Here is a 25009-nt window from a genome sequence, read left to right as displayed (position 1 = left end):
GAAAAAAGTTCAGTTCTCAGGAAGAGGACCATTCTATATATGGATTCTCCTAGTCTAGATTCGAAATGCAGAAAGAGAAAGAAAAAGAAATGTTCAGGATGCTGGATTGTTGACAGATGGATCTGGCCAGAGATGCATCTTCCAGGGTCCCCAGGTCACTGGGAGACTCAGCCCACCAGAGGCCAGGCTGCGGGCAGGTACAACTTGCGTCAAGCTGTGAGAACCACTCCCTTCGCAAGCACATGTGGAGCACTTATGAAAACTGGACTGGCCTTCACATTTCAAAGAGCTGATATCATTCAGACCTTATTCTCCAACCACAACGGAATTAAGTTTGAGATTGAAAAATAAAAAAATAACGTGGGGTGGGTGGAGGGGAGAGAGAAATCAAACATTTGGAAAGAGAAAAACACTCTAATCAGCTCAGCAGGCAGAGAACAAATAAAACTCGGGTCCGCCTGGAAGTGAGTGATGACGATGATGGTGACATCTTCCAATGTGGCACGCAGACAGACTTTGACTGCGCCTGGAGTGGCTGGGTAACATGCACGGTGCGAGGCAGCCACAGACCACACTCCCAACAGGGGAGGAAGGAAGGGAGGCAGAGGCGGAAATGGTGAGACAGAAGGAAGATGTTAGAAGATCAACAGTGCTCAGACTCATCGGGAACTGAAAGGGAAGGACAGTTCTGTAAATCCAGCAGAAATTGGGCAATCATTACCAACAACCCAATACGGTCGGCATGAATCTAGATACTTACACCTGCAGATAAATTCCTGAAAAAACTGCGGCAACCCCCCACCACGCACCCCCACCAAAGACAGGGTAAATGAGAGAGAGGAAACAAATCCCACTTCCCCACAGGCCCAGCAGCTGCACTAGAAACCAACACCACTGGTTGCCTGAGATCAAGGGTGGGGGGGTGCCCCCTTCTGATTTGGGAGCTCCAGGTGCCCTGACCGACAGCATCAGCAGAGAGAGGTGCAGTTCAATCTACCGCCAAATGCATGGCCAAGTCCCTCCCATCCCAAGCCCGAGTGCAGAAGAGGATCCACCATGAGTCAGTTTATTTGGGGATCATGTAGTCACTTCAATGTTACCAAAAGGTCAAGCCTGAGAGGCAGAACCTGAGTGTACTGGTCCATCACATAGGCCCCAGTTCTTGCCCACTGGGGGTAGGAAAGAGACACACCTGACTATGAAGCTCTGCCAGGACCCTGCAGGAACCACAGCCTGTCACCTCACTAGCTGCTGTCCCAGTGGCATGTGTTCAGCCCTGCTCTGGGTCCTTGGCCTGGCCCAAGTTCTGACTGCTATAGCCTGTGCTTGGGAGTGATCTGGACTGCAACTCTATCCAGCCACCTTCACACCTGCCCCTGCTCTTATGGTCTAGGCCTCCTCCTTCATGACCCCATCTGTCCAGCAGCCTCTCTCCAGCATCCCCATACTTTGCAGATGTGCAGAGGCAGGTACTGGCTCCTTGACTTGAACTGGGGATCACAGAGGTTAGTGTCCAGCTGCTGCCCCTCCTGCCTTGGAGAAAAATCCTTGGTCAAAACAGGCATCACAAGGGTAGTGCCAGGCTCTCGGTGGTCACTTAGAAATTGTGAATAGCAGGTCATCTCTTCTTTTTGTTTTTGTTTTGTTTTTGGGTCATACCCGGCAGCGCTCAGAAAATGCTCCTGACAGGCTCAGGGGACCATATGGGATGCCAGGACTCGAATTGCAGTCTGTCCTGTGTTAGCCACATGTAAGGCCAACACCCTACCACTGTGTTATCGCTCTGGCACCCCCATTTTATTTTTTATCTTTACAGAAATGGGTAACTCCAAGCAAAGTACAGGGACTGTGCCCAGCCCCTCTACCTCTTGTTCCTTGTGAGCCCCGGAGCTGGGTGTACACGAGAGCAGGGCCTGCACCCACTTTCGACAGAGCTCCAGCCTCTCAAGCAGCAGGACAGGTCAAGAGTAATTTAGCAAGGACTGAAGTGATAGCACTGTGGTAGGGCGTTTGCCTTGCATGCAGCCAACCTGTGACAGACCCAGGTTCTATTCCCGGCATCTCACATGGTCCCGAGCCTGCCAGAGCGATTTCTGAGTGCAGAGCCAGAAGCAACCCCTGAATGCTGCGGGGTATGGCACAAACCTCCCCACCAAAAAGAGCAACTTAGCATTGCCTCCTTTCTCTCCCCTGAACTCTGGTAGGGAGGGGTCCTGAGCACGAAACAGTGGATTCACTGGAGTCCATGTGGGCCATGCCTTGGGGTCCCACGTGATTTGTTGCTGGTTTGCTGCTAGACTGTGAGTGTTCAGGGCAAGTGCGAAAGGACTCTTGGGGGTCCTCGTGGCACTGGGTGGGAGCAGTCCCAGCTGTGATGGCCAACATGGCTCGCTGTGCTGACCAAGCCACAGCGGTCACCACCCACAGGAACTGGAGTGATGTCACCCAACCCTGGATGGCACGTGGCTGGCATCCAGCTCCGGACAGTGGTCCTTGGGCAAGCTCTAACCCTCTCTCCCCTGCACCATAGAAGCACAAGAAAGTCACAGGGGGTGTAAGTGAACGGAGACCTGCCTCTAGTCTGGCTTGTATTTAAGGAAGAGGAAGTCTCTGAGGTCCTCGTCAGGGAGACGAAACGGAGGCCAGAGTCCCATTCTATGAGGTTGGGTTTTGGTGGTTGTTTGGCTTTTAGACCACATCCAGCAGTGCTCAGGGATGACTTCGGGTGGACTGGGGGACTATATGGGATACCGGGGATTAAGCCTGGGTCTGTCATGTGCCAGGCAGGTGCCCTGCCCTCTGTATTATCACTTTGGCCCCCGAGACTGGGCTTTGCTGAGGCATTGCTTGGCTGGGTGATTCGTGGCCCTCTCCCCATGCTTCACCATCCTGTTGAGCTGTTTCAGAGGAAAGGAGGAGGGCAGGGACAGTGCAGGGAGACACCTGGCCATGGGCTGTTCTCACGCAGTGCAGGGCGAGTGGCTGGTCCCCTCTGCAGCGCAGGCTGGCTCAGAGGAGGTGCGGGGGTGGGGGGCTCATTATTACTTAAAGGCTTAACTATACAGCCGGCTGTAAATCAGGCCCTGCTTCAAGGCCTTGGGCCGGCTGAGAGTGGGAGGAAGAAACAGGTCTGCACACCACCTGTGCCCGAGGACAGCTGAAGCCCGATCCCTTAGGGGCAGGCGGGAGATCCACCTTAGGAAACAGGCGAGTGGCCCTGGGGTGCAGTGTCTCCCCTGGAGCCTGGGAGTCCTGACAGGGGTTCCCGGGGACTCTTGGTCATCACCACAGTCCTTGGCCCGGCCTGTCCTGAACCAGGACCCTCCAGGAAGGCTCCCTGGCCACCAGTGGCCCTCCCAGCGTATGACCTCAGGTGCCAGGAATGTGCACGCCGCGCAGCCGCCATCTGCTTCCCATTACCCACGCTCTGCTGCGGGAAGGAAACCTCATCTGCGGCTCCACTCCCAGCACCCGCCCGGGGAGATTGATTCGGGCTCATTAGAGACTTCAGCAGCAGGCCAAGAGGGGAGGCACGTCTGTGCCCACGTGGCTGGAGGCTGGGTGGCAGCACCCACCAGTAACTGAGCCGTCCTCGTGGAGGCCCACGCTTCACGCCCGAGTGTGTGGCTGGGTGGTGGGGTACGGCGACATGCTCGCCGGCCTGCTTTGATGTGTACTGCCAAGGCCCAGTGCGGTTGCCAGCACCAACCCTGGCCACTCCTGGTTCCCGTTCTGCTTTAACGTGAGGCTCATTACGGATGTCCCCGCTTTAACTTTCCGAGCCATCAGTACAGTAAAAGTTCATCTCTGGACTGGAACATGCCTCATAAATTTCAGCTCTAAGTTCTAGCAGCTGTTTCCAGAACCAGCCAGGAGAGACCAGGATGATGGGGTGGGGGCAGGGGTGCCTCCCCCAGGGCCGGGGCAAAGGGAGGCTGGGCTGAGTTCAAGATACTGTGGGATGAAGCCCCTGTGGGGTAGGAGGAGAGTAGTCTTGGTCCCCATAGGCTGGAGGAGGTGAAGAGGGAGGGCTGTGTAGGAGAAACCAAATCTGTGCCTGGCCAGGTCAGCAGCCACGGACCCCCAGCATTGAATGACTCCTGACCCACTTTCCAAATTCCCAAAATGACTTCTCCTCTGGCTGCTCCAACCAGATTCTAGGCCCTGGGGAGGCAGGGGACAGGCCCTAAAGATGCCTCCCCACCGAGAGGCCCAGTTTGACCCTCTGCTCTGGGGACCCCCTAGGAAGGTAGGATAGATGAGCAGACTTGGGAAGTGTCAGGCCAGAAAAGCATAAATACATCCCTGCCCTCGAATGCCGAAGATGACCCCTTATCCATGTCTGTAGGGCTCCCATGGGTCCTAGGCCCCAGCTCTGCACTTGTTGCCAGTCGTGGTTTTCCCATGATGCTGTGTTCCCCAGGGCAGCCTCCTGCCTCCAGCCATCTGCTGCCACCCCGGTGGGCCTCCTCAGCGCCTGTCTCTGCTCTTTCGACCCTGCTTCTTAGAAACCTTTCCTCCCTCCAGCCTCTCTCCAGGCCTGGGAAGTTCACCCATCCTATGCCACCCAGGGGTCCCTCTCTCAGATCACCTGCAGGCCACCAGCAGGGCTGGAGTGAATGGGTGGGTGATGTTGTTGGGTTCTGCAGCATGTTGAGATTTCCATAGTCAGTGTCTCAGAGGCTGGGGTGGAGGCACAATGCCTCTTTTCCAGCTTGGGGCCTGACTCTGTGATGGGAAGCTGGGACAACCACAAACCAGTCTCCCAGCACCAAAATTGCTACTCCAGCCAAAGCACTCCATGGGGCCTGAGGGCCCCAGATATGGCTCACAGGCTGCCTTGGCAAGGCTGCCCAGGGTCTGTCTCAGCTCTCCCAGCTGATACAAGAAAGCACCTAGGCCACCTGTTAGGGATTGATAGATACAGGACACATCCCCAAACTCAGCCTCATGGCCCACAGCCTCCCAGCAACTGCTAATCCACAAGGCCTTTCCATGAGACCTGGACAGGAGGGACGGTGGTCTGTCTCTCTGGCAGGTCCAGTGCAGATGGGGTCCCCTGTACTGAATTGCAGCCACACCTCCAGATGTTCTCACCTAGCTGCTCTGCACTCCTGCAGAATGGGAAGGTTCTCAACAGCACCCAACACACCCTGAGGCCTGCTGTTCACCCCTGGGGGGCTGCCTGCAGACCACTGCCTGGCCGTGACTGCGTGGGCTTCTCCCACTCCACAGTTTCCTTTGATTAATCAGTTCCTTGTTGCCCAAATTCCTCTGAGGGTTTGCAAATGGGCCTGCATACTCCTAGACTCTACATGCCTTTTCTCTAGATGGACAGGACGTGACTGCAGTTAACCCAGGCCTGAGGGAAACCCAAACCATGTGAACGGATCACAGACCCACACCCCCTGTCTTCCTGCACCAGCCCCGAGGACAGGCCTGCCCACAGCCGCCAAGGGTGATTGATGAGCCCGGCATGTGCTCCTCTTCATGCCTAAATATTGTTTCAGCCTATCAGACTGTTAGTGCAGAGTAGGATAAATGGCACCTCGGGTCTGGCGCCCTGACCTGTAGTGCCTGCTGCTCATCCACGCTCCAGACAGCCAGCGCCTTCTCCGCCGAGCCTGACACGCCTTTGGCCTTCTGGGAGTCGAAGTCGAGGCACATGATAGGCTCAGGGTGGCAGGTAAGGCGACTGCAAGTCTTCCGCTGGGCGATGTCCCACAGGGCTACGGATCCATCCTCATAGCCGGCCAGGAGAAGTGGGCGTGGGCTGGAGGCAGCCTGCAGGAACAACACACAGTCAGCAACGGGAGTTGGGGTGTGGTTTGGGACACGGAGGAGGCCCAGCTGAGGAGCTGTTCCTGAGTCTGCTCTCAGTCTCCCCCATTCCTGAGATGGCTGACACTCAGTACCAGCAAGGGCTATAGAGGGACACTCTGAGCCTGGATAGGGGATGCAGAACATTGGGGCGGCTGAATGCTGGCCCACTCCTTGCCAGGCTGAATCCAATTAGCCATGCACTGTGGCATCCTGGTGCTGCCCTGGCTTCCTGCCTCCCTTTCCCAGGCCATCCCTTGGTGAGGCCTGTCACCTGTCTAGAACCACTGGCCCTGCAAACATGAGCTCCACGTCCATGAAAAATGAAGTCCGGGTTGTCGGCGAGGCTGCGGATTTCCCCAGCTCTCCCCCAGGGCCTGGCGGTGTGTGCACGGTGCTGGGCCCTGAGCCACAGTGATGGATGGGGGCATGGGGCAGAGGGCACAGAGCTGTGGGCAGACACCTCGTTTATCTCGCCCGGCAACAACTCCCAAGGAGCCCTGAGGCTTCCACGTGAGCCTAGTCCCTCGACGGCCGGCCCAGCTGCTACTGCCACCAAGAGATGAAGGGGGGGGGGGTGCACACCGGGACAGACACGTGATGGCAAGAGCCTTTCACTTTTTTCTCATACCTCATAGCTGCTCACATGTCAGAGCTAACTAAGCACATGCCTCTCCCCGGAGATTCTCCACTGAGTCTCAGTGAGCTCCTCTCCCCAACTGCAAGGGAACAGAGGGTGAGGGCCTCTGGGCTTCTCACTGAGGGGTATGGTCCAGACAACCTGCAGAGGTGACCCTCAGGTCCTCACTCTGCTTCGAGTAGCAGGATCTGCCTTAGAAAAGACTCCTGTGTGTGTCCTATCCCGGTGGGTGCTGCTTCCTCAAAAGACCATGGCTGCAGGGTTTTCTCTAAGGATGGGGAGGGAAACAGGGCTGTCGAGTGCAGGGTATGTTATGGAACTCCTGTGGCATGGTAGCAGGAGGTGACACAGACCAGCCCTGATTTAAGTGCTGGACAAAGGGCAGGAGGACATGTGAAAGATGTGTCCTGGCCGGCCTGGTAATGCTGTGTTTGCATGTTCCTAAAACCATACATGTTCATACAGAAAAAATCAGAAAGCAGAGGCTGACCAGCCCAGGAGTCTAGGGTGCCTGGTGGGATAACAGAGCGAGGACAGCCTCACCTGCTCTGCACCCCAGTTCAGCTCAGCCCAACCCGAGCTCACATGGTGCTGTAGCTAGGCCTCACCGGCCACCATTCCCATCACCAATCAGAATACTGAGTGCCTCTGCACCTCTGCAGCCAGGCCCTTTGACAGTGAGTCTGCACCAGGAGGGTTGGTGGGGGCACAGCATACAGCACCTCATTGTCAGCATTTGACTAGCAAAACCCCACCCTGAGCTCAGACCCCAGCCCAGGTTAAGGGCCACTAGGTACCCTTTTTCTGGGTTTGAGGTTTGCCATCCATGGGTGCATGAGTCCCACAGTGCTGGAACCTGAGCCCATCTGGTTCTGGGGCTCTGACCGGGCTATGCTATGGGGCTTACCCCTCCACAAAGGGCACTGAAGGCTGAATCAGGTCAGTCTGCTACTGTCCCTGGGACCGTCTGGCTGAGAAGTACGTGGGTGCCCAACCCCCACCCCTACCCCCATGGTACAAGACACCTCCCACAGTCAAGCCCAGAAATCTAGTCCCTTAAGTTTGATGTCTGGAACAGGGGCCCGAAAACTATGGCCCATGTGCCACATGTGGCCTGCTGAGGACATTTATCTGGCCCCGTGGGGTGTTTTTGCCACCACTGCCTGTTCTGCTTAGTAGCGACTTCTTCTGGTCTGCAGTGCATGTGTGTGGGATATGCATCACACTCTCTGACTCCTTCTGTCTCTTGACTCCCCCTCTCAGTCTTGGGCAGGTGGGGCCGAAGACTACAGCCCATGGGCCATGATCATATATATATATATATTTTTTTTTAATTTGTATTTTACTTTTTTTTTTTTTTTGGGCCACACCCAGTGGTGTTCAGGGGTTACTCCTGGCTGTCTGCTCAGAAATAGCTCCTGGCAGGCATGGGGGACCATATGGGACACCGGGATTCAAACCAACCACCTTTGGTCCTGGATCGGCTGCTTGCAAGGCAAACACCGCTGTGCTATCTCTCCGGGCCCCGACCATATATTTTTTAAACTTTAATCCAGTCCTCCAAAGGTCTGAGGAACAGTGAACTGGGCCCCTGTTTAAAATGTTTGAGGAAGGATCCCTGCTCTGAAGGGACCCCAGTGTGGCAGGCTCTGCTCTGTTGTGAGCTCTCAAGTTGGAAAGGGCCCCTAGAGAAGCGCTGAGGCTGGCCAGCAGCCTGGCAGGGAGGTCTCTACCACTCATAGGCACGTCACGGCACCGATGTAGGCAGGTCCTGCTGAGGAGCAAACAAAACTGTCTGAACACACCAGCCACTGCCCTCTCAGACTAATAAGCTATTATGAGCCTTCAGGTTTACACAGTAAAAAAAAAAAAAAAATGAGGGGGGGAGATATTTCAAATTAATGCAGACTTCTCTTCACTGCACTGGATCTGTTTCAACTAACAAAAACACGATTTGTCCTTCTGTCAACTATATTAATTACCTTAACAAGTTTGTACATCCCATTTCTACACATTTTTCTGCTGGAATTTTTACATGATTTCGCAATGACTGTCCCCAGGGAGCAGAGCGAGCATGGATGCTGCTGTGACATTCTGGTCGAGAAAGTGCAGGCACCCCCCCCCCAACAGTGTCCCTGGCCACATGGTTATTGGCACCAGGAGCTCTGCCTGCCAGCTCTGTCCTCTCAGAGCCCCTGTCCTGTACCCCTACAGCACCCCTCCTAAAGTAGCCAGACACTAAAGCTCAGTTCCAGAGACCCAGTTCCAGCTGAATTTTCCAGAGTAAAACCAAGGAGAAAGGGCAGGCCTGTGTGGTCCCCAGAAGGCCAAAGGTCAGTATAGGCCCCAGGAAAGCCATTCTCGGGATCCTGTTGGCTATGACTGTTCTCACGTGCCCGACCCCCTGGTCTCCCATCAGAACTTTAAGAGAGGCAGAGGCCATTTCTCAGGGACACTTGCTCTGATCCCCAAACACACAAAGTACAGCAGAGGTGACAATCTCTGAGCAAACAGGAGAGGCTGAAGCCTCAGGTCCTGGTGCCAAAGCCCACCCTGTGTTCCTGCCCAGCCTGTCCCAGATGCCTCCTTCACTCTCCAGTCAGGGAGGAGGAAAACAGCATCAGATCAGCAATGAAGTGTGGCCACAGGGAAACCCATAATGTTAAGCCCATTCTTCTTCCTTCCAACAGGCAAAAAAGAAGCAATAATTAATCACCAACAAAGCAGGGGCCGGGGGGTCCCAGAGTGGAGTCAGTGCTGCCTCCTAGCACCTCCAGGCCTCAAAAAGAGAGGAGGAGAGGGGAGGAGATGAGAAGGGAGAGGAAAGGAGGGGAAGCAGAGAAGAGGGGAGGGGAGAGAAGGAGAGGAGAAAAGAAGAGGGAGGAGCCGGAGAGATAACATGGAGGTAAAAGCATTTGCCTTGCATGCAGAAGGTCAGTGGTTCAAATTCTGGTATCCCATATGGTCCCCTGAGCCTGCCAGGAGCGATTTCTGAGCATAGAGCTAGGAGGAACCCCTGAGCACTGCTGGGTGTGACCCAAAAAACAAAAAACAAAAAAAGAAAAGGAGAGGGAAGGAGGGGTAGGAAAGAGAAGAGACGGGAAGGGGGGAGGGGAAGGGAGGGAGGGAGGAAAGTAAAAGGAGGAAAGGGGAAGAAGAGAAGGGAAAGGGAGGGGAGGAAAATGGAAGAGAGGGGAGGGGAAGGGATGAGAAGAAAGGAAGGAAAAGAGGAAAGGAGGAGAAACAGGCAGTGGAGGAGAGGGAAGGGACGGGAAACCAGGAGCATAATCTCTTTGCAGGGCCATCTGGGGGTCTGTCCCTCATGCAGATGAGCATGCAGGTGAGGGGAATACCTGGAGTCTGCACAGGAGCCCCCCAGTCACCTCTGGTGCGCAAGCTTGCAGGGACAGCCCCCAGGCAGGAAGGAAACAGGGGCCAACTGGGGACGCTGAGGCTGTGGCGGGAGGTGCACAGTTTCTCCGAAGGGTCTAATTGCCCGGTCGGACTGACGATAAAAACTGAATCGTGAATGGGGCATGAATCACAGCCCAGCAGGCGTGGCTGGCAGGGCGTGGCTGGCGTGCGCTGGGCCTTACCTGCCACAGCTGCAGGCACATGGGCATGCCTGGCTTGGCATCTGCCTCCGGCTTCAGGGTGCACACGGACGTCTTGGATGGCATCTCCAGAATCTGAACCTGACAGTAGGAAAACAAGTTGATTTGGGCCGGCGCCAGGTCGAGTCTGCGCTATACAAACAAGAGACTTTTAAGGCGATTAGCCAAGGCTGCTGCGAGTTTCTGTCTGCTCCCCCGAGGAACGTGGGAGCTGAGCCTCCTAATTAGGCTGCACAGGCTCGTGGGCTCAGGCGCTGCTGAGCCCTTGTGAAACACACCGTCATTCCCGAGTGGCCGATGTGTCCCTTGGCTTGGCAGGCGACTACGCAGCCACCTCCCTCGGTCTGCCTCTCCTCAAGCAGAGAGTGAGCTGACTGCCCATGGACTCGTTCCCCATTCCCCCCCTCACTGCTTTTGACACCTGAAGGCGTCTCCACTCTCTCAGGCATATCAAATGGCACAAAGACCCACATGAGGAACACCTGGGACCCACCACCAAGTCTGGGGAAGAGCATGCTGTGCATGGCAAGATGCTTGGATCCAGCCTGCGGGGCCCATGGCCCTTGCCCTCACACCTGCACTCTGGGTGCCCATGCCACCCCCATCCTCCAGCCTAGACTGGGGGGCAGTGCCTAGCTGGCCTCCATCCATGACCAGCTCACATTTATGTCTGAGCAGCTAAGCCAAGATTCTGCCCAGTGCTGCCAAGGTGTCTGGGGTACTTGGGGGCTACAGTCCTGCAGACCAAACATGGGGTCCTCAGCATCCCTGACCCAACAGTTGGGGGGGGGCAGGGATGGCTTCTCCTGCATGGCTGTGTGACAAACTATTTGACTGGCCTTACCCCATGCCTGCCCACCAGACCCTCTGCAACCCCAGGCTCTGGGAAAGCTGCTCCTCCGTCACATCACAAGGACAGCCACCATCACCTGGGGGGCATCTGAGACCTGTAAGCCTCAAGGACGAAGAACACACACCACGAGTGACTCTGCTTTCTGCTCTGGAAAGAAGAGCCCAAGGAGATGACAGGCACATGAAGGGGCCGGTCAAGAGCCTGGCCAGAGCCCTGGTGGGCAAGCCCAAGCTTGGACTCCAGTGTGGCCATACGTGCCACAGTGGATGACCTGCCAGACTGACCCAGCCCAGCTCCAGTCAGTCCTGCCACTCAGCCGCCTATGCCCTAGGTCAGGACTTGCGGCAGTGGGGCTTGAGTCTTGCCCTGTGTGGGGCTCATACAGCCCCCCAAAAGACACCCTGTTCTTGGTACACATGCACTGCACACATGTGTACAATACACATGCATGGACATATTCATCCCCACACATGTTCATACAGGACCTCTCTCCACTGTGGACCATAGGCCTGGCATCCACAACTGCCTGCACCTTCCTAGCCCAGGAAGGAGACAGGTAAGAGCCCTGGGGAATGGTGCCAGAGACATAGCTCAGCCGGGAGGGTGCTTGCCTTACATGTAGCTCATCTGGGTTTGATCTCTGGCATCCCCTATGGTACCCTGAGTGTTTTTGGGAGGAGGGGTGTTGGGCCACAGCCAGCAATTCTTCCTGGCCATGTTCAGGGGATCATATGGGACGTCAAAGATTAAACCTGAGTCGGGCCGGGCGGTGGCGCTGGAGGTAAGGTGCCTGCCTTACCTGCGCTAGCCTAGGAGACGGACCGCGGTTCGATCCCCCGGCGTCCCATATGGTCCCCCAAGCCAGGAGCGACTTCTGAGCGCATAGCCAGGAGTAACCCCTGAGCGTTACCGGGTGTGGCCCAAAAACCAAAAAAAAAAAAAAAAAAGTTTTTGGGGCCGGGTAGGTGGCGCTGGAGGTAAGGTGTCTGCCTTGCAAGCGCTAGCCAAGGAAGGACCGCGGTTCGATCCCCCGGCGTCCCATATGGTCCCCCCAAGCCAGGGGCGATTTCTGAGCACATAGCCAGGAGTAACCCCTGAGCGTCAAACGGGTGTGGCCCAAAAACCAAAAAAAAAAAAAAAAAAAAAACCTGAGTCGGTTAAATGTAAGGCAAGTGCTAGGGCCGGCGAGGTGGCGCTAGAGGTAAGGTGTCTGCCTTGCAAGCGCTAGCCAAGGAAGGACCGCGATTGGATCCCCCGGTGTCCCATATGGTCCCTCCCAAGCCCCAGGCAATTTCTGAGCGCTTAGCCAGGAGTAACCCCTGAGCATCAAACAGGTGTGGCCGAAAAAAACAAAAAAAGTAAAATAAAATAAAATAAAGGCAAGTGCCCTACCTACTGAACTGTCTCTTCAGGCCCTACCAGGAATGATTCTGAGCAGTCAAGTGTAAATTCTGAGCACAGCTGGGTGTTGTCCAAAAACGAATAGAATAAAATTAAAAAATATAAAGAGCTCTTGGGAAATGAAAGGATTTCATCATCACAAAGTCAGCGGTGGCTGCAAAGAGAACCTGGAACACTCAGGATGTTATCAAGGTGAAGTTCAAGCAAAATAAAAATAAACATAGGAGAATGGACACACAACAACTAAAAGCAACTACAGTGCATCTGTGCGGTAACTCCAAACAGACAGAAAGTAGAGTGGAAAGTAGAATGGAAATGTCGGAAGTATTCTACTTTCTGCAGTGAGTAACAGGAACTCAGCTTCAGATTCACCCCCTGAACCCTGAATGGACTGGGGCATGGGAGGCATCCAGGGCTCTCACTAAGGAGACAAACCCTGTGCCCCCACCCTGAGCAGGCACCTAAAAGTCCATGGCCGGTAGCAGGAAAGGGCTGGACATGCTTCGACACCACTGTAGCGCATGGAGCTAGACCATGTGTGAGGTTGGACATGCCTTCTTTTACTTTCTGTTCTTCTCTATGGCAGGCCTCCTCCAAACAAGCTTTGTTCCAGGTATTCCATTTCAGCAGGAAGTGCTGATCTTCAGTGTTGATCAGTTGGGGGGGGGGGCATGGAATGAGAGGAAGCAACACTCAACTTAGGACCTCTGCCCTGGGCAGCTGAGCCAATGAAGGCAGAGTCCACCCATCCCTCCGAAGGTGCAGGAGGGCTATGGAGCAAGGAGCTGCCTCGGGACAACCTGCCTGTACTTACTTGGTGAGCTTCATGCAGGGGACAGGCAGGAGTGGTGGTTCGGGAGCCAAGGAGGAGCCTGATCCCAGAGCCTCCCACAGATACCGCTGTGTGTTCCGCCAGGCACTCAACCGCAGCGCATGTTTCCAGAAGGGAAAATGTTTGGTTTGGGCAAGTGTGGCCACCCAGATGGCCGAGCAGGGCAGGAGCATGTCATCCTGGGGCACTGTCTGGACACAGGCCAGCAAGGTTTTTTCCAGGACCCCGTCCAGGCACATTCCAGATGGGAACATGGAAAAGAAGTATTTTCCCAGGATGTGCAGGTTTCCCCGACAGGCTGCTCCCCCAAAAGCTACCATGGGGACAACAAAGTGGGAAGGAGGTTAAAAAGTGTCAGGAGGAGGCCGGAGAGATAGCAAAGCAGTAAGGCATTTGCCTTAGACGCAGAAGGACGGTGGTTCGAATCCCGGCATCCCGTATGGTCCCCCAAGCCTGCCAGGAGCAATTTCTGAGCACAGAGCCAGGAGTAAACCGAGTGCTACCGGGTGTGACCCCCCCCAAAAAAATGATACTTGTATTAGGGGCCGGAGAGATAGCACGGAGGCAGGGTGTTTGCCTTGCATGCAGAAGGGCGGTAGTTCGAATCCTGGCATCCCTTATGGTCCCCAAAGCCTGCCAGGGGCGATTTCTGAGTAAAGAGCCATGAGTAACCCCTGAGCGCTGCCAGGTGTGACCCAAAAACCAAAAAAAAAAAAAAAAAAAAAATCAGGGGGCAGGAGTGACAGCACAGTGGGGAGAGCATTTGTCTTGCATACAGCCAAACCAGGTTCAATCTATATGGTCCCCTGTGCCTACCAGAAGTAATTTCTGAGCACAGCAGGGTGGGGGTTGGCTCCTAAAAAGTACCCAGGCAGACAGACCGAGGTAGAGGTAGGCACCTCCGCCCAGTGGCACAAGGGGCTGGGCCTTCTGGCTCCACCGGTCATCAGGAAACAGACTATTCTATTCACATTAATAAAATTTTTAACAGGTTTTGGCAAATTGGCAAGAAAAGTGTATGTACTGTAGGTCCTAATTGGTGCTTTAAACACAATCATGAACAAATAAATTGTCTGTTCCTATCTTATTATTTAGGAACTGAAACTGCTTTGAGACAAATGACTCTCCCTGGGAGGGGGCCAAACCTCACTGTGTGCAGACCTGGCCCAGCAACTCTTGCTGAGGGACGTGAAGAAAGGGCAGCAAGCCTCGAACAGGAGTACACTCCCTCCCTGCCCCTCAAACCACACCAGCCTGGAGTAGCTGTGCCTTCACCTGCTGGACCTCCAGCTGGGTTTCCTCATTCTCTTCTCTCCCCAGAGCTCATCCAAGGGGCTGGGGGACAGGTACCGCCACCCTCCAACCTGGTGCTGCCCCTTCTGGTGAGTGCCTCTTCTCTTCCAAAACCATGAAAGTGACCGTCCGGCTGACTCTGGCCCAACCTCCAGGCTTTGGCCCATGCTCCATCACATAGTGACAGCTGTGGCCTTCCACCTGACCCCTACCCAGAGTTCTGTCCCTGATGCTTCCTGTTCATCTATGCCCTCTGGACTACGATCTACCAGTGTGCTGGGCTGTGGCACAGGCAGAAGGGGGATTGTGTGGCATGTGGGATGCCCTGGCTTTGATCCCATTGGTCCCCCGAAAACCAGAATAAAAATAAGATCCTGGGGCCAGAGCAGTGGTGCAGGCAGTGGGGCGTTTTTGCCTTGCAAGAGCCAACCTAGGACAGACTGCATTTTGATCCCCCGGCATCCCATATGGTCCCCCAAACCAGGAGTGATTTCTGAGCACATAGCCAGGAGTAACCCCTGAGCGTCACCGGGTGTGCCCCCCCCCAAAAAAAAGACAAAACCTTGCCCATATACTCACCTAGTCTGTGACCTCACTTTGGGGACTAGTTCTGCTCCCCAGGGGACACCTCCCCTACCTACTTCCCTGACTCCCCTGTGGATCCCACTGACCGTCATCTCCCAGCACCTCTGTGCACCCTGTGTGTTCCACCCTCATGTCCTCACAGTTCCTTACCCAGTGTCCCAATGACCTCAGGCCTTCCCTGCCCCATGTCCTGTGCCATGCTGTGCCAGGTGCCATACCTCCCAGAGACACTGGCCTACCTTTCTGGGCAGCCTCACAGATGGCCAGGCTCCAGACATAGCTAAGGCTCCTGGAGCCTGCTGGGAGTTCTGTGAGTCCTACTGAAGGTGTGACAGAGCAGTAAAGGGAGACAGTAGAGGTGGGGGTGGGAAGGTACTCACCTCACTGCTGCCTCTCCCGGGTATAGCCAGTGTCCAGCGCTGTGTGCTGTCAGCCAGGATTGTGCTCCTGCAGAAGCCCACGCTCTCCAGACGCACAGAGTCTACGACTGCATTCCGGCCCTCCGCCAGCTCCCACATGCACAGCTGCAGGTCCCGGCCCTGGCTGCCCAAACCAGGAGAGACAGGCATGAGCACTAGTGAAGAATCCTGCACTGAAGCTCAGGCTGGGATGGTCAGGAGGTGGCAGGGAAGGAAAGAACCAAGGAAGGTGTCTGGGCACTGACTGCCAGTCCTAACTGGCCTCCCACAGTTTCCCACCTTGGACCTCTCTGTCGAGACAAAGGCCCAGTGGCTATGAGCTCCGTGCCCAGCCGTGGCACGCAGCCTCAGGGAGAAGCTATAACCCACAACGGTGCTTAGCAGGAATCACGGCACATTCTACTATGGAGGGAAGCCAGACCTCAAAGGCCACGGCATTCACGGATGTCCCAGGAGAGACACAAGCCCAGCTAGGACACGTGGGATTCTCCAAGGGGCTGACTGTCGAGTAGCACTGAGGAGGGCAGGTAGGACCAGGGTGTCCATTGGGCCCACAGAACTATCACAGGAGCAGGTTTTACTGGGTTCACATGGAAAACCATCTCTACCAGCAGAAGCCCCAAGTTCAATCATCACATGGCATGACCCCCACCCTGGGGGTCCCGAGCACTGCCACCGAAGTACTAAAGCTTCAGGCTCTCAGTCAAGTATCTCTAGAAGTAGCCCACAGACCTCCCCAGACCTGCCTGGGAGCATCTTCTACTAAAAATGCACACAAGCAGGATGCTAGGCCCCCAGAATGGCCCACAGATTGTGACAAAGGGGTGGCATACTGCACCCCATGACAGCAGGCACCCTGACTTACAGGATCCTGGAAATGCTTCGACTAGATAATGGACAGGTAAAGGCAAAATGACAGCGCCTGGCCTGCTTCCAAGAGACAATCTGGGCTGCGTGTCTGGAGCCACAGGACAGCCTAAGGGCCTGAGGACATCCCCAGCCTCCCGCGCTGGGGCCTCAAGTTGCTGCCGTGCGCTGTGTGGCTCTCTCCACCACCACCACCCTGCCACCATCACACAATTCTCCCCTGCCAGGGAGGGAGTCTCCAGAAGTACCCACAGCCTAGCCAAAGCCTCTATGATCCTGCACTCTGGGTCCAGGACATACACTGTGCTTGTCCATCCTCCCTGGTCCTCTCACTGGCTCCCACATCCCTGGCACCTGAGACACAGGAGACCCTGCTACCTGGAGTGATGCTCCCATGTGATGGGAACAGCACAGGGAGGACACTTCTCCACTCCCAGTACTCTGAACCAGGGCATACAGAACTGACCCTAAGAGCTGATCAAGGTACATCCACTGAAAAACTACCATCCCTCTCTGGTCCATGTTCATGGGGGGGGGGGGCAGCTGTCTCTAATCTTCCTGCTGCCCACATCCCTGGCACTCAGCAATGCCACCTGCCTGTAAGGCCCCTCATGACCTGTATGGATGGGCCTGTCACACACACCGCCCTTTTCTGCCTTGTTCATTGGGATGCCTGCATCATTGATTCCTGTCCAATTCGATCCTATCTCTCCTGTCTCCTCTATGGTTCACCCAGAACACCCCTGGAGACAGGCCCCTTAGTGGGCTGCTCTGGACCCAGCTCAGTCACTCCTCCAAGGAACCAATGCCCACCAGAGTGGAGAGACTTAGAAACCAGAATCCAAGAACTGATGTTGTGGGGTAATAGTGATGTGGGGGTGCTAACCTCAGCAGACAGAAAACCCAGACACCCCCTGCCCCACTTGTGTCTACCTTTGTCTATCTCAAAACCCTACAAGTCTGGGCTGAAATCCCGAGGGCTCTTTAGTACTTCCTCTTCTCAGGCCCATCACCCCCTTCCCTTTCCTCAGGGTCTTTACTCAGTCATGCTCAACCTGTGTTCTGGGGCCCAGCTCCCCATAACTGGCCCCCTCAGGAATAGTCCCAGCAGGTCAGATCAGTTCCACTGTCTGGGAGCCCCTCCCTACCCCCACACCCTTGATATGGGGCACACCTGCACGGGAAATGGAGGTACAGAACCAAGCAGCCTGCACCCACACCAGCAGCCACCTCTGGACTAGTGGGGCTCTGGGAGACTGAGGCCAGGGCCTCCACACCCAGTGCCAGGACTCCTCCACCAACCAGACACAGACAGCGCCCACCATGCTGGTGCAGAGCAGAGGTGACAGTTCAAATGAATGGCTGGTGGGGCTGGAGAGAGCTCAGAAAGCACAACATCTTGGGTTCGAGCCCTGCCCTCTGAGTACCTCTGTGTGACTCTGGTGGACCTCCCCCCCAAAAATCACTGGGAATGGCCCTATGTAAATATATATAATAAAATTTTAAATTAAGCAATGAGTAAGTACTGCTCATTAGAGCCACTATCAAGAATGCAAATGCAATCCAGTGTCCTGAGGTCTCCCAGTCAACAGGCACTGGGAGTTGCATCAGAGACCCTTTTAGGGCTCATCCATAGCAGCCCAGTGGGGTCCCCCCCAGAAAGTTCAGCCTGTTTGCCTTAGGTGTTTCTCTAAAAGCTAAGTCCAGTAAGGGGCTCATCCAGAGGCTACTGCTGATGTCGCTCCACTTTTCCAAGTTAAGGGGAGTACAGCCAGCATGAGCTGGTGCTTCTGGGAGTGGCCTCTCCAGCTGGAGAAGCACAGGGGCTGCAGGGCTGCTTGCTGAGTCAAAGGTGGGAAGGAGGGGCTTCGGGGGCTAGCCTTGCTCTGCCTTCCACCTGGGAGTGGGCCTCAACACAAGAGCACAGCGGCCCACAGCCTTTTCTATGCTCTCTCTTCTAAGGAAGTCACACCGCACAATGGAAAGTGGAAAAAACAAACTCACCAGGTGCACCTCAGTGGTGGGAGGGGCTGGGTTTGCCACAGGGCCCCTGGACCCCACCAGCCCCCCTCGGCTGGATTGGGCCTCGCCTGAATGGGAAAGTGCACCTTCCCTACTCAAGAGCCACTTGAGAGAGACTCTGCTTCTAAACACAGCTGGGCCCAGCCTCTTGTGAGCCCCAAAACACCTGGGCCTCGCCAGCACCTGTGTAGTCTGTGCCCGAATCTCTGCCCCTGGCCCTGCCTGGGGCACCCTGCAGTGGGCAGCAAACATTTGCTCCCAGGCTGCCCTGAGCACTGGCTTCCCCTGTTCTTTGGACCCTGCTCACCAAGCAGGCGACTTTCAAGGGTCCAAGCCAGGAAGTTCTAGAGATCAGCTCCTGGAAGAGGAGACACTGAAAAGCCCACCCCTGGGCTATAATTTCAGGAGAGATAGACAAACTGTATATCCTACTACAAGTGGCTCTGGGTAATCAACACGCCCTACTCTGACCATCAGAGAAAAGCCAAACCCAGGGAGGCCCCAGATGGACTGGGGAGCCCTAGAAGATGTTCTTCCCTGGTGGTTTTTCCTGGGAGGTTCCTGGGTCAGTTTGGCAGGGTCAGAGCAAAGCCCTCGAGGGTGCTGCAAGCACACATGATCTGGGCCCCTGGCCTCTTGAATCTCCACTCCCTGGTCACCTGCAGGTCATGTCCAAGCTGCTGGGAGCCTCAGGGGGTTGGCACAAAGCACTTTGCAAACCAGTGGAGACCAAGCAGGCCTGGTCTCCTGTGGAGATGTTCCATGATGTCCACATGGCTAGTTTCCAAGCCCAGCACAAATCACCTGGCCCATCGCCAAGTTCTTGTTCAGGGCATTCAGCAAGGTGGCACTTGGGTTCCATAGAAGCCTGGGCCAGGGCAATGATCCCCAAACCAAGGCTGACAGCTATTTCATCCACTTAGGCACATGGTGCCTGGCCAACCTCCCCTTCTGACTGACCCTCTCACACCTGCTGATTCCAATCCTCCCACTTGGAAGGTAGATCTGTCACATCCACACAGCCACAGTGGCAGTGTCTGCCACCAGCCCCGCCTGGCCTCGGCACAGATGATTTCCTCTGCTGCCCAGTGCCCTGGAGTGACCATGGGGGGGGGGGGGAGAGTACAGCCTCCATCAACCTGGGTTCAGGCCCCGGCTCGGCCCTGATGACCAGCCTTCACTGCCCAGCAGGAACCTGGCTCCAGGGCCAGGAGAAGGAATCTTCCAGCAGTTGGCATGAGGGGTGGGGCCTATGGGAGGGGGGGAGGGTCCCTTTGAGGATCACTGGCAGGTCCCTTTGAGGATCACTGGCAGGTCCCAGGTGGGGGTGGGGCAGAGAGTAGACAGGGTCCCACATATCCTCCAGCCCAGGGCAGTGGGCAGAGGGGTGGCAGTCTGTAGCCAACAGGGCCAGAAGTGCAGGCTCAGCTCAGGTCAAGGGCAAGGTCTGCTCTGTCACCGTGTGTACACGGGGATGATGGGGAAGCAAGTGCTGGGCGCATTTGGCCCAGGGAAGCCCCTGACTATCCCAAGGACCCACCTGAGGAGTTGGTGACCTGAGGGCAGCGTCTGCAGCCAGGTCACACACTGGCCCCCATGGCCATCCAGGGTGGCGATTGGCCTCCGGGTCTGCAGGTTCCAGATGTGCACCAGCCCGCTCTGGGCCCTGCTGAGACAAGTGTGGGTGGTTCCCAGCACACTTCGGCCGCCCAAGACCCACGGGCGGAGCCGCTCAGGCTGGGAAGCTAAGAGCTGGGAGCTGAGGCTGAGGCGCCAACTCTTGGGAGATCTGAAGGTGAAGGCCCCTCCTCCTCCCCTGACTGCATAACTGGGCCGTCTAAAACCAAGGCATTTTCCCTACCTCCCCCTGGAATGGTGATGGGCAGTTGCCCCTCTCCAGGACCCCAGATGAACATCAGACTCATAGCTGCCCCTGCCCTTCACCCCAGGGCCATTCAGGGCATAGGTCCTCACCCTGAGAGGAGGAGGGGGCGCTCCTGTCCCTGTGCCCCGGAGTAGAAATGCAGCGAATGCACAGCCGTCTGGGCACCTCGGAGCACAAACTCAGGGTCCGGTGGTGGTGGGGCTGGCATGTCGGGAGCGCAGTCACCTGGGAACACAGTAAGGATGGGTGATCCTCCTGTCTGCCTGCCTCTGCAGGCACTGTCCACCTCCCATCTCACCTATGGAAGCAGCAGCACCCACACCCTCCCAATCCCCTCACCTTCCCAGCAGAGCCCTCCACTCCCTCCAGTGAGCTCAGTTCCTGGCTCCACAGAAGGGCAGGCTGAAAAGTGGAGGGAGACCTCCCAATGGCCACTGAGTCTCCTAGGTGGTCCCTAGGCAGCATTCTGTCCCTTGGGAACTGGGAAGGAGCCCACTACAACGTCCACCTCTGCCCTTTGGCCTGCTCCCTCCCTCTGCACTAGGGACCTGCCCTGGGCATCATGATCCCAAGCAGTGATGGCAACTGAATGGACGAACTCAGGGACAGATTGGAGCTTGGGGTGGAGAGTTAGCCCAGGCACTGTGATCCCTACCATGGGAAGAGGCTGAGGAGTCTAGTGATCCCCTGGCACCCCTCAGTGCTGCAGGGCTGCATGCTGACACCAGCAAAGGAGCAGGGAGAGGCAGAGGGTAGCACCCCCTTCCTCAGCCCTCCCAGCCTGTGCTGAGGCAAGCTGGGGCCCAACAAATGTAACCACCAGCCCCCCCCCCCCCAAGTATCCCCAAGTAGCGTCCATCATGTACTCCACAGCTTTTAGTTGCATGGCTGGCAACTTTCTCCTGCCATCTTGGCCACCACATCTCTGGAGAGGTCCCGAGGAGTCAAGAGCACTGTCCGGAGGGTCACCCCCACCTCCAATCCCATGCTACAGAACAGCACAGAAGCAGGAGAACAGCCATGCAAGGATAGGGGAGCCGGAAAGGCCCAGCCCAGGGCTTGAGGCGGCTCCAAGCCGAGGCAGAGGCGGACACAGGCCAAGGCAGGAGTGCTCGGGGCTGCTCATTGGTTGCCGCCTCCGCTGGCGTCTCACCTAGCAGCCTGCACCTCCTCTCCACAGAATATCTCCCACTGTCTGTCTCCCTGTCTGTCCCTCCCACATCCTACCCAGAGAAGCAAAGCAAGCAAGAAGAATCCTGACTGAAGCAAAACAAGTTGACACCTAAGCGATGCCCCAATGAGTAAACGGGCACCGACTGGGCCCCTCAGAGTGCCCACAAAGAGCCCACATATGGCAGGTGCCATGAGCCGCATGTGGCCACTGCCCCGTCCCCAACAGACTGTAGGCCCTGGCTGGGTAGGGGCAGCCCCATCACTGACTCCACTCCAAGGGGGTTCAAAGAGGAGTGGGGAGGGGGGGAGTGCCCTGGGAATGTGCTTGACAAACAGACGAGTCCCTGCTTGCTTGCTTGCTTCAGGCTCTCTTTCCTTTTAACCTAAAAGTCCTTTCTCCCCTTTGGCTAAAAGCCAAACGGACCCTTCCCAAGGCAAGGATAGATCCTACATGGCAAGAGGATCCAAACAGAGGATCCCCATGACCTGGCCCTGCCAAGCACGGTTCGGGACAGGCAAACGACTGGAAGTGGCCCTGCAAGTTCTGCATATGTGTGTATTACAGGTGTGCATGTATATATGGAGTGGGTACTCAGAAGAACATCTGTGGGGTCTCTACATCTTGCTCACCTGCAAGATGTCTTCTTGACGATACATAGGCCCAGCCTATGGAACTCAGGTTTGGAGAAAACCAAGCATGGAAGCCCCATGACCATCCCACCCGAGGCTGCGATAGGCTTCCCACCAGTCATCAGGCTACCCCACTCTTTCTGCAGCACAGTGCTGGCACTCACACACATGCAGCGCATAATGCTCTCATTCACACATGCACATTCGTGCATGTGCCATGCAATGCTCCCACTCACATGCACATGTGTAGGCATGGACCACGTAGCACCCCCAACTCATAGACAGGCATGCATGTGCTGACACTCACTCATCGCCATGGCAGGTACATGTGTGTGAGCAACACTCCCTAGTGTACGCACACACATCGGCAGTGAGGTGGCCAGAGCTCAGCCCACACTTGCCACCCGCCTGCGGCCTGACGGGAGTTTCCAGAACCTCACCAGCACCAGGCTCCCTCAGAGGTGATGAAATCGAGCTCACCTCCATTGTTTCCCCAGAACTGCAGGGAACAAACCCGTCACGTTGTTCCAACCACCAAGGAACGCTCTGGCCAAAATGATGCATCGGCAATTAAGGGCTCCATCATTCCAGGCAATTAAAACAAACGCTGTATTTGAAAACTAATTAATTCTAGCTGCATATTTCTCCCATGACAATATACTATGATTACTTGATTTATGACATCTAATTATTCTTTATTAATCTAATTGAGAGTAATCGCATTATCCTATCTCCCCTGGCAGCGGGCCGCCCCGAGCGGAGGCCGCAGCCCCTTGCGCAAGGTCGCAGTGTGATACCTGCCGCCTGCCCGCCGCCGTTTCCCTTCCCAGCTCTCCCACTTGCCTTTTCCTCCCAGAGGGCAAAGGAACAGGAAACTTAATCCACAGAGCACGGCTTTGCATTCTGCTGCTCTTCAAGATGTCAGTGATGAGACAGGAAGACGGTCTAGCACGTCACGCCACCCCAACAGCCGCCAAAGACCCACAGCTCTACTAGCCTTCTGCCCCCAATTCAGATGACAATGCAGCCCCCTCAAAGTAGCTGCCCAGCAGGCCTCTGGGTTCTCTCCAGGGCCCTTCTGGGCTGCGTGGTACAAGTGGGCATGATCAGATTGTCAAGGAAGCCCCTCGGGGGGGCCAGGGGAGAGTCATCAGGCAGGATCCAAGTCACTCTCCAGGATTACAGGTAGCATCAGGGAAGGGCTCTGCCCAAATACCACATATATCCCCCATTCCATGTGCTTGAGCCTGCAGGTATTCCAGAGCCTGACCCCCACACAGGTGGCAGGACTGCCTCGAGTGCCCCATTCTCCGGCTCAGAAATCCTTTCCTTTTACTCTAGCAAGATGACTACTGCTCTGGGAATGAGCCTGGAGACCAACCAAGAGCACATAGCATCAAATCAAGTGGGTCAACACCCAGTGATACCCGGAAACAGGCCCTCTCATTGGGTTCTAATTGGTCACCCATGGGTGTGAGGGTGCAGGAATAGGTCACATGAAATGCTGCCAGTACCTCCAGGTGGACCCCAGCACCTCCTGCTTCTCCTATAACCCCTGCTGGCACCTGAGGTTCCAGTGGGCATCAACCAGAAGGCAGGACTCCTAACAGGAAGCACGCTCCAGGGGTCTTCCCCGCAAAGGACTAGAAACACTGATTAAAGACCAGTCTACGTCTTAATATAGCATTGACATGGTTGAAAAAAGAAGCTTGTGGGCCGGAGAGATAGCATGGAGGTAAGGCGTTTGCCTTTCATGCAGAAGGTCATTGGTTCGAATCCCGGTGTCCCATATGGTCCCCCGTGCCTGCCAGGAGCAATTTCTGAGCATGGAGCCAGGAATAACCCCTGAGCACTGCCGGGTGTGACCCAAAAACCACAAAAAAAAAAAAAAAAAAAAAAGAAGCTTGAAGCTTGGGCCAGAGAGATAGCATGGTGGTAGGGCATTTGCCTTGCATGCAGAAGGATGGTGATTCGAATCTCGACATTCCATATAGTCCCCTGAGCCTGCCAGGAGCGATTGCTGAGCGTAGAGCCAGGAGTAACCCCTGAGCATTGCCGGGTGTGACCCAAAAACAAAAACAAAACAAAAAACAAACAAAAAGAAGCTTGAAGCTCAAGAACACAAATGCAACAGTCATATAACTGGACTGTGCTGTACAGGGCTGTGCAGCAGCTGCTCTGTGGGCTTGTGTGGTGCCCAGGATGGGATATCCAGACCTCTGGGTAAGTGAATGAGGGCACTCAGGGCCAAAGTAGATAACCTCACAGGATTAGATGCTGTGCCAGAATGAACCAGAACCAAGGCTGCAGGCAGAGGCACCAGACAAAGCCCACCCTAGGTTTCAGCTCCAGTGCACACTGTAGGGGGTCCCCTCAGTCTTGGAATGTCTTCTCACAGGAGCCCCACCCCCACTCCATCAGTGCATTTGCAGATAAAGCCCTAAGGAAGGCAGGTTCAGGATAAAAGATGTAGAACAAAGAAACCGATATGGACTGACCTGGGATAAAGCAGAGGAAGCAGAATGAGACCCCAGAGCTAATCACTCACGATTATGAACTCGGGATGAATGAAAAAGGAGGACCAGGGTCAGAATGACAGTACAGTATGTAGGGTGATTACCTTGTATGCAGCTGACCTAGGTTCAATCCCTGGTGTCCCACTTGATCTTTTGAGCCCAGCCAGGAGTGATTCCTGAGTACAGAGCAAGAAGTAACCCCATAGCATTGCCAGGAGTGGCCCCAAAACAAAAAGACCTGAAAGGCAGGGAGGTAGTTCAAAGGGCTGGGGTGCAGGTTATACATACTAGAGCCCCACTTTATTCCCCAGTATCACATGATCTTTAGAGCATTACAGTAGTGATTTCCAAGCATCAACCTGTGAATAAACCTCAAATTCTGAGGGGTATAACCTCAAAGCCAAAAACAGAAAAGAAGAAAAAGGACATGAAATTACAAAGCAGAGGGGTGGAGCAATA

The 25009-nt window shown here is 55.4% G+C and overlaps 2 protein-coding genes across 3 annotated transcripts in view; one reads left to right on the top strand and one right to left on the bottom strand.

The window, feature by feature from the left end:
* The window catches only part of GP1BB (glycoprotein Ib platelet subunit beta), a 218518-nt gene that overhangs the window by 75314 nt on the left and 118195 nt on the right, over nt 1-25009 (top strand). The gene's annotated exons all lie outside the window — the stretch shown is intronic.
* Nucleotides 1-25009, bottom strand: part of GNB1L (G protein subunit beta 1 like) — a 70551-nt gene that overhangs the window by 7642 nt on the left and 37900 nt on the right. The window contains exons 2-6 of one of the 2 annotated variants that reach the window (XM_049764653.1): nt 20321-20456; nt 19887-20012; nt 15419-15581; nt 10057-10155; nt 5569-5784 (exon numbers count right to left, since the gene is read on the bottom strand). In XM_049764653.1, coding sequence (XP_049620610.1) covers nt 5569-5784; nt 10057-10155; nt 15419-15581; nt 19887-20012; nt 20321-20439 — 723 coding nt within the window. In that variant the 5' untranslated portion in view covers nt 20440-20456. The remainder of the gene's footprint in view (nt 1-5568; nt 5785-10056; nt 10156-15418; nt 15582-19886; nt 20013-20320; nt 20457-25009) is intronic. The other variant, XM_049764654.1, reaches the window with a different exon arrangement.

The sequence above is a fragment of the Suncus etruscus genome, chromosome 17, assembly GCF_024139225.1.
Source record: "Suncus etruscus isolate mSunEtr1 chromosome 17, mSunEtr1.pri.cur, whole genome shotgun sequence".
Lineage (NCBI taxonomy): Eukaryota > Metazoa > Chordata > Mammalia > Eulipotyphla > Soricidae > Suncus > Suncus etruscus.
This window is presented reverse-complemented; position numbering and strand designations above follow the sequence as displayed.